Below are 18,755 nucleotides of genomic sequence, written 5' to 3'. Positions count from 1 at the left end.
AGTTAAAATGGCTATCTTTTCCCATAAAAGTTGCAATGTATCTTCCCATTCTAATGTTCTTTCTACCCAACCATTTAATATTTTAATACCTTTACTGTTAGCTTGTTAGCAAAGTATCTAGTTTAACAAGCTGAAAAACCAATGCCATATGATCAGTTATATTTGCTTGAATAAGAACAGAAGAAATTAATGAAAAATATCTGTATAAGAAAAATAATCAATGTCCATGGACAGTCTACCTCTATGATTAGTGGGCCCTATGTTAATTCATAAAACAGGATTGTTTGAGACCAATATCGCCTGCAGTAACTTTTCATCTGCACTTTCTTGCCAACTCTCACATGGCAGTTCCAATATCTTACAGCAATAATGGGCTGATTAACACTTAAACTGATGCAATACACAAAATACATCTTCCCTAGATTTTTTTAATAGTAAGAGCATAAATGAGTCTAAAAATCCCCACCTAGGCTTACATATCACAAATAAGAATTCATCCTGGAATAACAAAGAAATACTGGATTTAAACAAAATAGCTATACCAGAGCATAAATCTCTGCCAAAGTTAGAAACAAGTTTATGCTCCAAGCAACCTCAGTTTGTTATTTTGTAAATCATTAAGTATTCTTATATCAAAAATAATAATTTTACGTGACTTCAATGTTAATTATCTTGGCACTCCTAAACCTGTCATGGGTACTTTCCTAGCAGACCTAGGTCTCCTTCAACTTGTAAAAGAACCAACAACACCTAATCTCAGGTCCTCCAAATGTTCCACACTCGACCCTATTATTATTACAAACATACCAGACTCCATCACCAACATAAACATTCTGCCACCATCACTAAGTGACTACTGCTCAATCAACTTTACAGTTGCCAACTATCCTATTAAACTACCACCAAGATTAGAAGCCTTCAGAAAGTAGAGTAGTGCAAATATAGACACACTTACAGCCCACAAATGGAACTATATACTTTCCTTAGATGACCCTAACACAGCAGCTGTAAGCCTAATCAACTTTCTACTCCAGCCGCAAGAAAACTTCTTCCCTCTTATCTACAGGCTTTATAAACCCACCAAAACTAAATGGCTAGCCCCTGAACTCAAACGTCTTTTAACTCTAAGGGATGAAGCATGGCAAAAATGGAAACAGACCCCCCCACAACTGGCAACTGCACCTCCTTTATAGTCTTGTGTAACCTAGCCAAGAAGTCCATCAGAAGGCGCTAAAGAAATCTCCAAAGAAAGAAAGAAATGACCATCCTATATTCCCCCAAACAATTTTAAAACAGGTTAACCTACCTGCAGGAAGCAAACCTCCTCATGATACCCTGTCACCATTGAATGTAGTACAGCAAAATGTTTTTTCCAGAAGGTAATCTCCCATCAGTAAACCTGACACCCCCCCAAGATCACGCATTGCCCCCCCAACCACCATTCTTCTCCCTCTTCCACTTCAAATGCATTTGTCTTAAGGAAGTCTCTGTTCTACTTGAAAATATTTCCACTGACACTCCCCCTGGATCTGAGAACATAAACCCCTGGTTCATATAACACTGTAGAGAGAGCCTCTACGTGCTCCTCTCACCCACATATATAATCTATGTCTCACACAAAACAGAAATAATTATATATTGTACATTGTCCCGGTCCCCTTCAATAAATACCCCACACCAAATGGCATTTGATGGCCTTTATTAAACTTCCATAAAAATAACTTATTGAGCAATATTTTAATTCACTTGATCACAGCATGAACATCCATATAACTATTTACTAGGGCAGTGTAACCTCGCTCACCCTAGCTAAATAAGTAGCGTTCAGACCTCTGCTCACTTGCATTTAATTATCAAGCAGCATCCCGTTGCTCACTTTCATTCCCCAACTCAATGAATTAAACATCCAACACAAGAGGAGGAACAGAATAGGGACAAGCCTGCCCCTCTTCTCCGCCAACAAGCCTGACACAGGCTATTCCCTCATTCACTCCTAGACCTTCAGCATACCCTCCAAAACAAACCTAAGTCTACATTAAAGAGGTCGCAACCAAAATCATTTAGTGTACTCCATCCTCTCTGAACCAAACTGGATCCCTGTCTTCGACATCCCAATGGCCTATCATAGAAATACCCAAAGCAGCCAGTTGCCTAACTAGCCTAAAAATTAACAAACTGATGTGCCCTCTCCAAAGCCAAAATAACCATGGTACTACCTCTGACTACACAATACACATACCTGGGTATAACCTGTTCAAAATAGACAACTGTAGCTTCGGAATTATTCTCAGATCGTTACCTGCCAAATGTACGAACATGACTCTAAGGAGCTCAATGCCACCTAAAACAATGCAAAAACAATTGCGTGCCATCCGGTCTAACCAACAACCAACCTTCTTAATGATTTCCATTAATCTGCCTTCCCCTTGCTAAATCTGATGCCCTTCCAATGCACAAAGAATGATTGGAAAACCTCTCTCCTGGAAAACCAACACACTGAAAAGCTCTCTTCATCATATATACAAACTGATTACATGTTATCACCTTGCCCTCTACCAATCAAAACAAAGTTACGAGAACTCCCAACATAAAACCACAGGAACCTTTTATCCCAACCCACCGGCACAACCAATCGCTCCTGTCCTTCTCCAAAACTACCTGCCCTTCTCCTATCCTTTGAGCTTTAAGTTGTCCAGTTTATTCAAAGTAATGAGTGCTTTCATCTGTCAGACTTCATCAGATGCAATGTTTCTGCCTAAGCATAATTCCATTCTTCCATCTATGTTTAGACACTGTAAACTACTTCTTGAACTAAATATTGTAGCATATTCTTGCAGCTGTAAATATGTATATATAATTTGTTTTTTAGCATATCTTGTATCTGTAAATATGTTTTATTTATCATATGAATATGATCCAAGTCACCTGGGCCGTGCTTGCAAATGGTCCATTGAGATCAGTGCACTACACTGGTAAACAAATATAAATAAATAAATTATATACTGAAAAAGGGCAAAGAAGTCTAACAACCCACTGTGTAACCCAGGCTATAACATATTGTGAATAAATCTGCAGAATGCTTCAACTCAGTTGTCAGTCAATGGAAAAAAAATACCATTTCAACAACAAGCAAGTCAATCAAATCAGAGTCTTCAAAAACTACAAAATAAAGTCAAGAATCATGATTCATCTTATGATAGATTACCCCCAGTTTAGCCAAAGAAAACTGCCCTGTATATAGTCTCTTCACTATCCATACACATGAAGAAGAACTTGCAATAAGTACAATTATTTGCTATATGGAAGCATGCAAAACTGGTAAAATGTTTAAGAATGGTGCACGCAACAAAATGAAAGACTACAGTCATAGCAGCATTTTAAGTCCTGTATCCAAAACTCTGCAATGAATTATTCACAATGAACTCACTCATAACAAGAAAGCCAGCAATGTAACTATAACAATACAGCAAATATCTAGTACTGGTCATAGCACTCACATAGCATTATTAAAATTTGCACAGAATTAGCTGTGTGTCAGTAAGACACCTACTATCACTCTATTGCAAGACTTCAGTAAGGGTTTGATATGTACTTAAGTTCTCTTATCTGCTCCAAAGACTATAGGAATTAGAAAGTAGTAGCAGTATATTATGTTGGTTCAAACTGGACCACCTCGCTACCATATGCTGATAATGCTTTTATCATTCACAGTGCAGATGGTATTGGTAACCTCAAGTCTGTTGTATTGCATTACAGACCTGGCTCAGTGACAACTAGTCTATTATAATTGAAAAGAAAACTGAGATGATTCTCTTCAATAACAGCAAAAATTAACTTAATAACTATTAATAGTCACCTTTCATGTTAAGAGAACACAAGGAGTGTGACAACTTCACAAGAAAATCAACACTGGACATCTTGCAAGAACAAAGTAAGTGCATAGAGCTAACAGTCATTTACAAATTAGGTCTGGGAACAAACCATTTTGTTAAGGGACACCTGCAGTGTTTAAAAGTTAGGCTGAGGAAGTGGGGGTGTAGGGGGTTAGATTTGGGTTGAGAGGGTTAAGCAAGGATGTTAAGGTTAGTGTGAAATGGAGGGATTAGATGAGGTTTGGAAATGAAGGGTCAGTTTATTAAGGGAAGGTTGGGAAGAAGTGAAGTAGATGTAAGGTAAGGCCTAGAGTGGTTTTATGTGTGTGTATTTGAGTTAGAGATCACCTTTTGGTATGATCATGCTATCCATCCTCCCCCCCCCCTTTTCGATGGGGTAGGTAAGATTTTTTGTCAGTGGAGAGGGGTTCCTAGGCAGAGAAGAGGAGCAGGCTTGTCCTCTTTCTGTTCCCCCTCTGGTGTTTGGGTTGGTGTAAGGATTTTGGGGTAAAAGTGACCGGTTGTATGCTGCTTGATTTTTAAAAATAAGTGAGCAGAAGTGAGGGCGCTGCTTATTCGGGCAGGCTGAGCAGAGATACCCTGCCCTGATGATTGGTTAAAAGGGTATTTTTCTTGTGTTTTATAAATTGAAATGATGCAATAAAGTTATGATGTTTTTATGATGTTAATAAAGGTTGTCAAAGGTCAATTTTGTCTTGTTTCTTTATTGAAGTGGAGTGTGACTAGTTACTATATATCAAACTATGCCTTGACCTCACACTCATTAAAAAACTGGTATCATCCATCAGTATTACCAGTCAAAACAAATACATTCTTCAAACAACCTTCTACTAAAAAAAAAAAAAAAAAAAAAAAAAAAAAAAAAAAAAATAAAAAAATCAATGCTGCAATTTCACGTGCATATGTTTATGTGTGTATGTGGGGGGGGGGTTGGCATAGTGTCACAGAGGGTAGCAAGAGGTTTGATTCTAAGCTTGGATGCCTTCTGTGCAGAGTTTGCATGTCCTCCTTGCATTTATCAGTTTTCCCCTGGTGCTGTGGTTTCCTCACACATTCCAAGACATGCAATATGTGGATTAGACACACTAAATTGCCCACAGATGTAAGTTAGTGGTATGAACATGATTGCCACTGCTGATGTGACACCATTACTCCATGTGCAAAAATGGAAAAAGGGGTTGTTAATGGATGCAATGTAATGTGTCACCAACTAGCTTGGAAAAAATTTGAGGTAACACTTCCTTCAAATACCAATGCAAAAACATATACAGACTGCAGTCTCTTAGTTCTTTAATCTTTCTACTCCTTACTCACAGCACAATTGCAGATTTCTATACATGGTTGCCATCTGATGAGTGACTGTACAAGATGTACAAATGTACCCAGTTAAACAAAGTAATTGACATCTATTTGTACTTATATTTGGTGTACTAAGTGCCTGCAGCCTTGCATGAAAACACTGATGTAATAAATATATTACCTTTCCTACCAAACTACGTCTTTGAATTAGTAAGTGCAACTGATATAATGTACTGCTTGTGCAATGAGATACTATTATATCCTGAAATAATGAGGCTTGCTTACTTTGTACAAATGTTTTCATCAGGCAACTTCTTAAGCCACAATATTTTTATTCTCACAGAAGGGAAGCATGTCCAGTAAAAGCAACATTTCTTCCAGTCATTCACTTGTTTCTAATTCTTCTGGTGGGACATTGTTGCTACTTATTTCTTTTTTTTTTATCTGATCATAAACCTTTTGATCTAGAGTATAGAACTGGGCATCTCAGCTGCCGACTGGGGTAAGGATCACGTACAGCAGAAGACTAATAAAAGGCAAGGAAACTGGAAGGACTATACACCACAGTAATGCCCTGTCAGTATATGAGACACGACATGTTATAAAAGGCAGACAGAAAGGCATATACAAACAACAGCATCTCTGTTCTAAAGTGGAATGGGATAGAAGTTAGAAAATGGAATTAGAACATAAAGGAAAACAATTAAAATAAAGGCAGCACAGAAGAAGAAAGAAGGAGAGACTGAGGTGGCCTATCTAAATGGGAAAGTGGATGGGTGAGTGCAGTTGTACAATGTTAGGAGTCTGCACAAAAAGATGGAAGAAGTGATGTGTTGTTAGAAGAAGGGGTGAAGGATATGTTATGAGTACTTCTAACATCAGTTTGTACTCATATTTAAGGAGATAGGAAGTGGTTCTGACTGCTGGGTACACAGACGCAAAGGAATAGGGAAAGTTATGAAAGTAGGCATAAGGGAAAAAGTAATCTGTGAGGCAGTTGTTAAAAATGGGAAGGATACTGCAGAACAGAAATCATCAAAGCTAAACACTTATGCAGTCTAGTTGAAATTGAACAAGAAAAGGTCTTCTGATTAGATATTATCTTTAGGATAATGGATATTTCCTTGCAGGATTATGAGAAAATAAAAGAGAGAGTGCGAACATGAAAGAGATAAGAAGTTGGCTATAATCAGTAATCTAAACCTCAATGGAGAAAAATGCAGCATCCCAGCATCTAAGCTAGAGTGAGAATGAAGTACTGAATGCCACAGACCAAGATAGATTCATATGGCTAGCACCGATAAATACAAGGAAAGAAACATATTTCTTAATAGAGTATTGAACAAGACAAAGGGAGTTAAGTGTGTTAAGGTTAGAACACCACTTGAAGATTGTAATTAACCTACAGTGTGTTGTTTTTATAGGAGAACAAAGAGAGGTCTACAAACCAGCACTCATACATGGGACTACAGGAGAACAGACTACAGAAAACTGGGGGGCAGTGGGTGAAGAAGTCATAGGATAATAGTGAGAAGCCAAATGGGGGGCATTTGCTGTTTTCTAAGAGTTTCAAACACTATATGTTCAACAATGGTGAGATGTCTAGGGAAGATATGTGAGCGCAACACCTCAGGGACTGATGCAGTTAATGATTGAGGTAAGGAACATAATAAGTAGAATTAGTGGGAAGCTGTGATGTGATATTAAAAATCAAAGAAAAATGCAACAACAGCACTAAGGAAAAGCAAAATCAAAAATGTGGACAGGATTAGGAGAAGGGACAGAAAAATTCCACATGGGATTATTTATGTGCATTGCAGAAAATGGAACTTGTCAAGATTGCATTGAACAGACCAGAAATAAAGGAAGATGGTGTGTATGAAAACATCCCTGATTGTTTTTTCATTCATTTTTCAACACTGGATAAGAGAGGAAAGCTACGATGTGGATGGGACCAAAAGATGAAGATTGGAAGGATAGACAAACAGCTCATTAAACTTAGGAGCAGGTGTCATATTTCTCTAAATTCCAGAAAAGATGATAACCAATGTGATGTCGGCCAATACCTCACCAGGTTGCCAACAATTAAATGAAGTCCCTAAATATCCTGGGTCAGTAACTAAGGAGCTCCAATCTTCACTACTGACTCCTATATGAGACTGTCACTTAAAGAGGAGTAATAGTTCACAATTTCCCCTAAGAGCACAAAGGGAAATGCTCTTTTTTTTCTGAAACTGGACTATATACCTCTGTCCAACCAAATGTATTGTCTTATTACACACTTCAGAGCAAAGTGTCCCAGTTTAAGATCTCTGAAACACTCACACTCAAAGAAAATGTAAATCTCACACATCCAAACAGTTCTGGGAAAGCCTGACACAGATTTCCAGCTGTGTCTCTTTCCCAAAATAATACAGTAACACTACCACCAATCAGAGGGTCTTCGTGTCCTTCTAAAGAGGTGCTCAATTATGAAAATTAATTATGAAAATAAATTACCAGAACAGCCAGGCCTTTGAGATGACCTAGGGAGTATCAAACAAGTAGAAGCACTCTCTAATCTCTAAAGAAAAACACTGGTTTCCAGCCACAATGTAAAGTAATGAAAAACATTTAATAATAAGTAAAAATGATTACAAGATTGTAAATCAATAACTCTCAATAAACAGCAGAATTCAATATCCACAAATGTAAAATCAAACTGCAGGATAGGAGTCCATTATTCTAGAAAAAAAACACTATCTTAATAACTAAGCTTTGCTGATCTAACTAAAGAATATTGTCCCTGATCTTCTCTTAGATATAATAACAAGGCCAAGACCAGCTTACAGTTTTTTTTTGGTGAGTTCTCTTTTCTTGGTGTCCACTGACTGCCCAGCAATTGACAAACTGCTCAATACTTAACAAACTGCAGTCTCAACTGTCTAATTTCAAAATATAACAGTCAGCTGTTTCAAAAAAATATTTTCCTGTTAATCAGCTGTTTAAATAATCTCTTAGCAACCAGGAAAATTCCAATGACATCACTCACTGCTCAGCTGATTCTTCACAGTTTGTACATTAGAATTCTCCTCTCAAACATGCTCAGTTAGAAATGTATTAAAGTAGTGACAGATTCTTTAAACATTTTGTTTAAACAAGGAAATACTCAACATTTTAAAATGTATTTACATGTTCACAATTAGGCATGCTGGCATACAATACAAGTTAATCTGAGAATATCCACAAATCTCCTGCCAGACATGCTAACACAGATTACAGTGTTTTCAGTTTCTTCACAACCTACAGACAGTCTCTAATGTAAATATTGAACAAATTTGTGGAGATGGAGTAATGTCATCAGACAATACAGAAGCTGCAGTGGTACCACTCTACAAGGTCACAATGAAACTGGTGACATTTAGCTTGTTTGCTGTGACATAACAAGAGGGACTGAGAACATCAGCCACTTTCCAAATAACTCTAAAATAAAGGTTATGGTAAGGGAAGGAGAGCCCAATGAGCAAGTGGTAACAAAAAATTTACGTAACACATATGAGTATAATAAAGCTGCAAGTGAGATACAATGAGCCCTGGAAGGACTATAGGATAAGTAGGGTATCTCTATATACAACTGATTCATAAAATGACAGACAAGTCTGCAAATCTTACCTTCATCAAGGTGAAAGACAATATGGTTTAAGGAGGTCATTATCTGTCTGTGCAGTCTGCTTCTGAAATCAAACCTGGAGTACTGTGTGCAAGTCCATAAACCATAAAGGGAAGAGTTAAATTAGAAAGTGCTAAATGGATGGCTGCCAATGTAAGTAAATGGGTAGAAAGCATAATCCATGTAGGAAGACTTAGAGAACTTAGAGTTAGGACTTGCTGGTGGATAGGTGGGACAAAGCAGGTATGAATAAGATAATATAACATGTCCAAGTAGAATATATAGGAGCCATTAGTGCATTTTTTTACTAAGACATCTGCAGGCCCACCAGGTTTCTTTAATTTTCAATTGCTGTAACAAGGTTGTAATGAAATTAGCCTCTTGTAGCCCAGCCCTCCTACATAAATTAAACACACCAATAAAAAGCACCTCTTATATTACAGAGCAAGAAGGAAGAATGAAAAGATGATAGCACCTTCTACCATTGAAAGCTAAGCTAGTTATAACTGTTTGCTGATATAGATGAGTTTTAAGTAGGGAGATCAGCTTGCTACAACATCAACATCCATAATTAACTAGGGACGCACATTATGAAAATTGTACTTAAGGGTGGAAGTGGCTCTGGGTGGCTAAGAAAAGGAAAAGAATTAAAACATGACCACCAGTAAAGCATTAAGTAAATGACATTTCAAAGCCAGGAGCAAAGGGTGAACTCCTATGTCAGCTTAAAAGCTGTGATTTTCAAACAAGTCTAGTTAGCAAGACTGCTCACACCACAACATAGGAGTACTTCAGTTGTAACATTTAAAAATAGTTACTGTGCTTATCAAGTCCTGATTCATTTCCACATTCTGCAAAGTTATAGATTGCAGAGTAAAATACTAAAACACCAGAAGGAATTTACTATATGCCGGTAGCATAAAATATTACTAAATATATTCTAACTACATAGGATCATAGGAGGTTACTAGGCTAATGGCCCTAGGGCCACAAGCTTAGCCAGGTACAACCCCTGTTCTCAAGAATATCAAGGTATTAAGAGGAACTAAATCAGCAACCTGGTCAAAGAGGGACACAGGTGAAACTCCTGGGGTGAATTTGCAGTTTCCCATACAATCATCCAAATTACAATTAAATAGGGTCAGAGTGGGGGTTCTGCTTCACCTGAATTGGACATTTGTTCCAGAGGTGAGGTAACCTCTGTGAGGCATATCTGTCAGTCCAGCAAGTCCTGTTGATGTCGCATACTAGATTGAGTTCCCTAGAGTGAGTGCACCTTATACCATTAGATTTACAAATGTGCAGCATTTCCATTAGAGCAGGATCTGAGATTGTTTTATATGCAAGGCAGAGGTCCCATCAGGGTAGTCTGTAAGACACAGAGTATAGTGACAGTGATTTTGGTCTGTTAACATATAACATATGCTGAAGACCCTGCATTTGCTTTATAAGAAACCTTTGAAGTCTTTCCAGTTGCTGCAGGTACCTGGTAAGGTACCTATCAAAGGTAGCATTGTACTCTGTTATTGACCTGATAAGTGAGAAGTACGGGGGGTATAACCTCTTTTGTTCTGGATGCAATGCCCTTACTTATGAGGTGGGCAATGTAGAAAGCATTTCATACCACTATGGAGATGGGGTAGAAAAAAAGGAAAGGTTTCTGTCAACCTGTGTGCCCAAATCTCTCACCACTGATTGCATGCTTAGGGTGTTATTATCAATGTTGTAATCTGCAGGGATGTTGCACTTGCCAAATGGGATGATAATGCATTTTTTTGCATTGAGTTTTAGCCCATGACTTTGGCACCAGTCATTTCTCTGTGTAAGTCCTTATTGTAGGATGTTGACATTATCATTTGGGGGCTCAATGACTGCACCCAGTTTGCAAAGATCAGCAAACTTTGTCAGCCATAGGCCTTTTATTTCAGCCTGTACATCCAAGAAGTAGATTTCAAATGGTAGGGGCTCCAGCACCAATCCCTGTGTAATATCACTGGTTACAGATCTGCTGGTGGAGGTAGAGTCACCTATTTTGACTGTGTGCATTCTATCAGTGAGCCAGTTTACAACCCACCTGACAATATACTGGTTGATCTCCAGCCTGGTGAGTTTATCAATGATGCATGAGTGGGGAATAGTGTCAAAGGCTTGGCCAGGTCCAGGTAGGCTGTATGCATGGATTTGCCTTTGTCCAAGGCTTTGGTCACTATCTCAAAGAAGTCCACCAAGTTCAAGAGGCAGGATCTCCCTTTGACAAAGACAAACTGGGTCAGGTCGAGCATTTGGAGGTCTCCTATATTACAGTTATTAGAGTGAAAAAATGTAACTGATAAACAATGCAAGAAATTTCCCCTAATGCAACACCTAACTTTTACATCTACAAGAAAATAGTATTGTAAGAGATAAAATGAAACTAGTACAAGTTGTGGAAATCTGAGGAATTTAGTTCTGTTATGTGCACACTGTACTTGGGTAGACAACAGGGGAGGGGCTGGTAGAATGGTTAGTTTATAAAATGTAGACAGCAATTTCCACTATTGCATGATTAGATACGAACTAATTATTTATCTGACAGTTTTATTACCAGTAATGGATACTATTAAGCTAAAAGAAAAACACTGCAATGTGTTTCTCTAACAGTTTTTATATCTGCACAGCTTTGTTCCTTTTTTAACTGAAAAACCTGCATTGTTTGGTTTGGAAATGATTCCATTCATTGAAACATTCTATTTTTTACTTTTCCTACCATTCAAGACGCACATAGAATATGTAGGTTCTCAAAGATAATTTACATTCTGTACCCTTCTTAATAAACTTTTTCCTTTGTTAACATTGATATTAAAACAACAGAGGCATTACTTCAGTTTATTTTAGAAAAGCAGAACAAAACCTACACTGATTATTTAAAACACCACTTTGTGCCAAACATGATAATACATGCAGGGATGGAAAACATTATTTTACATAAATTTGCAGTCTATGGTGAAGGAGAAGCAACATACAACATGTCAAAATGTTTCCAGGAAACAACAACTGACAGTGTAATGTTGACTATAAAAAAGATGGGACAGAGGTTATCAGTAAGGAAGAAAATTATCTGAAGAAGTAGTGACTACTGTAGTATGCAGTGCGAATCTCCAAATCCAAGTAGAGATTCAACTAGAGATATTACAAACAAGTTTTTATTCACAAAATAAGATTAAGCGCTTTCACCCTTACAAATCAAGAACTTCATCAGAACAAATTAAAACAAACTTAAAAGACAGTCAAATACTGTTTTCAAATCAGACATCACGTGCTTATTGGTTAATACCAAATAGTTTAATTAGTTTAGTTGAGTTAAGCTTCATTTACTAACTCCTCCTCTTGAAGAACTACTACTGTTACACTATTTGCAAAAATGACAGTGGTTTAAACTGTTCAAAACATTAAATTTTTGTGGACATCCTTCCTACCAGAGGAGCCCTAAGGGAAGCCATGTGTTGCACCTGAGAAGCCATTAATTCATCACCAATTTTCACATTATACCCAAACCACTCTGACTACATATGCCATTCACTTGAGTGAAACGAATGTTTACCATGTCATCTAGGACTATGGGGTGGTGAAAGTGATATAATTAGGGGTAAGTTTGTTTTGAACTGACAAGGTTTTAGAATTACTCAGGTTTTAGCCACACTGGTTAGTCAAGGTGCATATTTGTGATTTTAAATTCTGTTAAATATTTTTTTGTATTCAAATAGACCACAAGGGTAATGTGCCATAAGCACTCATCTAACTGAACCAAGAAATTATTAGCCCTTAAAATCTTCCAGATTTAGTTGCCTATTATTTATTCTTAATTTATATTATTAGTCTATATTCTACTCTTCATTTCAGGGCATCCTGGATATTTTGTATCAATAAATGTGTGTGATTACTCTGTTTTGCAAATATATGATAACATTTCCTAGTATATTAATTGACTGCTGCTCCAAATTGAAGTTTCAACACATTCAATGTACAACAACATTGTACTTTTGCTTAAATATAGTCTGCCAGGCTGTTTTGCTATTCTCTGCAGTTTGTTTATTGGAAATATTAATAAAATGTAAGTTATAAAAATTCAGAAGCATGATGTTTGGTCTAAACATTCAAGATTCCAAACTTCTTATAGGTTGCAGTAAAAATATATATTGTTGTTATAGAGCATTAAATAATTTTCCACATACCATAACTTCCATGTGAGCTTTTACATCTCATTTAATATCAGAAATTTGCCTTGCTTAACAATATAGAAAAATAAAATTGCATTTTTTTGAAGAATACAAGCTTCTGATTACTATTCAATACCAGGTTACGATTATACTGTGTGACTCATAGGGCTTGCATAAACTGGGCACAATAAGTGATCTTGGAACATCTTTAATTATACAAATATCTGAAGTAAAACTTTTTTGTTATTATTGTTTTGTTAGCTGTTGGCTGTGGAGATTGATACTCCTGAAAAATTTAGTTCAACTGCCAACATTGTGATACATCTTCTGGACACAAATGACAACAAACCCACCTTTTCTTCAGAGTACTACATCGCCAGGATTCCTGAAAATTCTCCTGGTGGTTCTAACGTGGTAGCAGTAACAGTAAGTATGCTTATTTAATAGATAGCCGATGGGTGGCAACTGCCTGCTACAGAGTGTGGCAGCAGAGGATGGTACGTGGGTTGGGAGGAAAATGTGATACCTTAAAGGTACTCAAAAATGGGTCTCTGTTCAGTTATTGAATGTAGACATGTACACAGGTCTCCTGCAAATCAGATGTTCCAGAAGTGGTTTTTTTTTTTTTCATTTTTTTGTTTACATTCAGTGTTTTGCAGTTTCACTCAAACATGTGTGTTCAATAGTTCCACATACATCCTAATAAAAGCAAAATGTATTCTAATTCCTAAGTTTCAGATAGTCTTTTATCCACAAACTCTGTAATGGGAATTTTGATTAAATGTAATCATGCATATGTTACTAATGAGCTAAGTAAAGAGTGGAAACCACAGAGTTAAGTCCCTGTTTCACAAGGTGATACTTGTCACATGCATATCTCTGTAAAAGAAGTAATTCTTACAATGCCAATGGAGGCATTTATAGACTGTTTTGTAAGTTACAGTTCTGAGTCAAACCTTTAATTGACAGAAGTGAAATGATCCCCACTTTACTTGAACAATAATTTTAACTGATTAAGCTTTGACCATATGCTTGTGTATTGCCATTTTGTCTGAAACACTGTATATTTGTGTAAAAGCATCACCACAAACCTGCCTATGTACAAAAGCGTGTACGTTATTTGTATTAAAGCCAGATACAAGAAATATTTGTGCTTAAGATGTACTATAATTCATATTAGTTCACCTTCCTTTCTTCCTACATTCTTTCTTTGTTCAGTATTTCATTTCAGTGACAAAAACTACTGGAATTGTTTAGCAAACATGGATTGTCCAAATCATAGTTTGCCAAAAATACATAATCAATGATGCTGTTTTCTTGAAAGTAAAGAATACTAAATAGAAACAGCAGTGTTTGCCCATATGCTTACTGCACCCCCCCCCCCCAAGTTTTAAATCACCACCTAACCAGCAGTATGTTGATTCTAATACAAAAATCATACTGTCTTTGGAGGAAAAAAACTGACAGAGAAAGAGTTGTAAACTTTTGATTTAAGTAGATCCAATTCAGTATGTTCAAAAAAGTGAGGATTGGTAGAATCACCTTTACTAAAATCCCCTAACAGCTGTTGCATTACTTTTTTATTACTGAACCTACTAAATACTCATATTACTGGCTATTTACTAACATGCCTCACATATGGAATAGTTTCAGAATTCCGTCATTGACCTATAGGGATGAAACCCTGACTGTGACCCAGGCAAAACTAAGCTTGAGTAATGTCTCAGACAGCCTGCTGGAACTGGTGTGAGGGAGGAGAAAAAATGACACGGCATTACCTGCTTGTCCCTTCTTTGTCGTAGAGAGTGTGAGAGCTGTGGTCCCAAGACCAATGCATGGGAATTCCACTGGCAGTAGTGGAGATGTGTAGTTGTATGCCTTTATGCTACGTCATAAATCTGAAACATTTCAAAAATAATATTCTTTTAAGTTTTAGTTTACTTGACATAGGGTAACAACTCCACAATGTATAACTTAACTGAACTAAACTAAATAAATAAATAAATTAAAATCAATCAATCAATAAATCAATCAATCTGCTTTTCTGAAATGCATAACATCAAATGCTTGTAGGTAAGTGTATGTGCAACAAAAATGATTAAACAAAGGACATTTTTGCCTTATTTGACCAATGTTTTAACTGCGTTTTAATAAAAATAGTTTGAGGATAACAATCAGTTGTTATTATTGTACATTGAAGTATAAGTGCATATATATTAAGGGTTTAACATTTAATCTTCCAACATATATATTTATTTTTTGACTTTTGTGCACTTTTCATCTCTCTGGGTGTGGCTGCTGAAAGCCTATATCCAGGGCTGCAGTGCTTACTCCCTGTATGGTCGTGGGAAGAGGTTGCATCTTGTGGACTGCTGATTGACTTAGACCTGTGTGCACTTTTCTTCTTTTATTTTAACCTGCTGGGCATCAGTCATGTGACTCAACAGACCATCTCTCTTGTGCTAGCTAGGACCTTTCTTCAGCAATAGCGCCATCAATGTGAGAAATTTTATGTGGCATTGATGGGATTTAAACACTAACCATCCACCTGATCACAGTTTTAAACCTTCTGTTTTCACCAAACCTTCAACGTATAAGAAAAGAATGAAAACAGTGGTACTTTTCACCAACCATCTGACTTGTACCAGGTCTCAGTCACCATTCACATTTCTCAAAAACATTGTGCAGTATATTAAAAATAGGCATATCCACCATTTGCAATAATTCATTTCTTCCTTTCATTTATTTTAGAATTAATACCTTGCGGTAAATATTATAATGAAATGACAAAAATATTTTGTTATATTAATTCTCAGCTCTTTCTAATTATCATTTCTAAAGTTACTTTTTAACATGAAATGCTGTCTTTCTCATATGATATTTATTGCATTTACAAAGGCAGGATTAACTATAACAAAAATTCAGAAGTATGATTTAAAACAGGCTGATAACTTTTTTTCTTGTAATGTTGTGAGCTGTTCTCAGATTAACATTCATAAAGGTTGTAGGCACTGAAATATTTACAAGGCAGCATTGCTTTTGGGGTGATGCAGATAATCATATTCTTTTTTAATGCTTGTACTGAACTACTTAAGAAGGTGAAAATATCATACTAAGAAACATTAGTACTTCTTGTCAAAAATCAACACTAACCATTATATTATCTCTCTGCCCCATATTGTTCATTAAGCTTATGTCACAGAATGTCCAAAGTGTATGGTAATATTGCTTAGCATTGTCCCAGTGTTTTCCCTAGCAATGGTTCTATATATCTCATGGTTTAATTTCTCCAAGTCTTTTGGGTTTGTAATATCATGATGGAAATGAACCCTATTCCTAACACAGGTACTATTAGAGTTCATGAAATCAGTATTGTTTCAGTTTCTGATGCTATCTAAGAGCGCTCTTCTTAGCACCCACAATGTGCACAAAATTACCTCCTTCTATAATTCAAATGGGGTTGCATGTATTGATATCATATCTAAGTACAAATGTTAATTCATTTTTATTACACCCATTATTCCTACTATTGAAACTGAGTATGTTATTTCACATTGCTCTCATTTCTACCTGCAAATCCTGGTATTTTATGAATTTGTGTGTGTCTCTCTCTATAAAAGACACTGTAATCACTGTGTATACCAATGTCAGTCATTAATGCTACTTTTTCTTTTTTCATGGACTACTATATTTGTTTTTTCTCATCTATTTTTAAACTGTTGGTAATAGGTGATCCCATAAGATATGCACTTCATCATTCTGTATAATGCTTTGTGGTTCATGTTTCCAGTGGTTCTTATCTATTTCTATATTGCACACTCCACAATCCAACAGTCTTGCAATATTACTCTGCTTTTCAGTATATAGGGCCTTTACAATGAGTGTAGCAGATCTAGTAACAAGATGTGATGTTTCCAGTTTTTTTCTACAGAACTTGCATTTATTTTTTTCTCCCACATTTTTGGGGAATTTTGTAAACCAATGTGTATGTAGTCCACTATCCTCGGCTGCCAATATTAACTTTTCATCTTTTGTTTTCAATTTAACAGTCCTTAATCATAACTGCTTCAAACTTTGGTCACCATTTTTTCCTTCTCATCTGATCCTTCTCCTTATAGTCTTATAATTTTGGCAGATTCAGTTGCTGTCTGATTTTTGTCTACTAATTGATTTCTATTCCCACATCACATTGAAATGCTTCTGTTAAACTTAGCAAGGATACATCTCAGTCTTCTTCTCTTTGTGTTTTAAAACCGACCTATGTTTGGATCTGGTGAGGTCACCAGAAATGTATGCAGTCCTACACTTGAAGATCTATACATGTAATCAATTTTAAGGCAGCCCATACCTCTGTCAGAGTGAGGAATATACAGTCTTAATATACAATGATTTTTATATATCTTTTGATAAGTGTGAATCATTTTCTTGTTTTCCTGTCCAACAGATCCAATACTTTTTGAGGCCAGTTGACTACCCCAAAACTGTAACTTAGAACAAGAAAAGCAAATTGGTTTATGGGTTGGACTTTATTCGTAGATATCAAGGCAATTTTCAGTATATTACTTTATTCTTTACTGAGTTTTATTTTTAGCTTTCATGTTTTATTGCTGATCCTTCATCTGTCCCAAGTATTTATATATTCCCTCCTGCTCAAGTTCTTTTATATTTTATTCTGTTCACAGATTATCAAGACCAAATTACATTTTTATATAATTAGAGAACATTTTAACCATTTGTATTTGTGCTTTCAACTCCTTACCCGATGAGCTACACAGTTTTATGTCATCCACAAAAGTAGACAAGATTTCTTCAAAGAAGGTTAGTTTCTGGGAGCAAAATTGTAACCATAGCCTAATCTTTTAAGCAAACAGCTTAATGGATTAAAGGCAAGACAAAACAGCAGCAGTGAAAAAGACAGATAATAGAATATCCCCCTTTGAATTTTTATCCCTAGGATAATAATTTGACCATTGTCATGACTCAACTGTAAAGTGGTTTGCCAATGTTTCATGGTCACTATAATGGAACTGATCAATGTATTATGTATCTTATACACCTGTAAGCATCCCTTTTTCCATGAATATGGATGCTGTTGAAAGCTTTTTTGTACTCTATCCATGATATAAGTAGATTCTTCCTCCTTTTACAATTCTGTTTTATGGTTTTATTTCACAATAAATGATCCTGCGCTCCATATGACTTTCTTTTGTTACCCTTTTGTTCTATTGCCATAATTGATTTTTTTTCTAAATGACTGTTAACTCTATCTGTATATATTCCAGTTTATAGGTTGTATAGTATCAGGAGGCAAGTTACTAGCCTATTGTTTTTAGGATGGATTACAAGTTCACTCTTAAGGAGGAGCATCATTTTTCATGTTGTTAACCAGGTTGGTGTCTGTTCAGGGTATGCATATAATTAGTTCTCACTCAGGGATAATTCTTCATGTAAAGATGATAATGCTTTTAGCCAGAAGTTAGGTACTACATCTGGGCCTGGGGTATTCAGAGTAGGAGCTTTTCTTAATTTTGTCTTAGTTTCTCATGTCATTGCTTCATCCCATTTCATATCCCCTACATTAGAGCTCCTTACAGTTTTTTTCCAATTCTCCTCTCCATTCAGCATCTTTGTTATGTTCAACTGTGTCTTTATAAAATGTGTCTATTTCTTCTTTTTTTGGTAGTGTTTCTATTCCTTTTGCTTTGTTTCCCAGTTGTA

General features: G+C 36.2%; 1 protein-coding gene across 5 annotated transcripts in view; it reads left to right on the top strand.

The window, feature by feature from the left end:
- CDHR1 (cadherin related family member 1) overlaps positions 1-18,755 on the top strand; it is a 532,835-nt gene that overhangs the window by 327,721 nt on the left and 186,359 nt on the right. For all 5 annotated transcript variants that reach the window (XM_044056525.1, XM_044056524.1, XM_044056526.1 and 2 more), the window contains one exon: positions 13,299-13,463. In XM_044056525.1, coding sequence (XP_043912460.1) covers positions 13,299-13,463 — 165 coding nt within the window. The remainder of the gene's footprint in view (positions 1-13,298; positions 13,464-18,755) is intronic.

This window comes from Protopterus annectens, chromosome 14.part0, assembly GCF_019279795.1.
Source record: "Protopterus annectens isolate FY-2018-M chromosome 14.part0, PAN1.0, whole genome shotgun sequence".
NCBI classification, from domain to species: domain Eukaryota; kingdom Metazoa; phylum Chordata; order Ceratodontiformes; family Protopteridae; genus Protopterus; species Protopterus annectens.
This window is presented reverse-complemented; position numbering and strand designations above follow the sequence as displayed.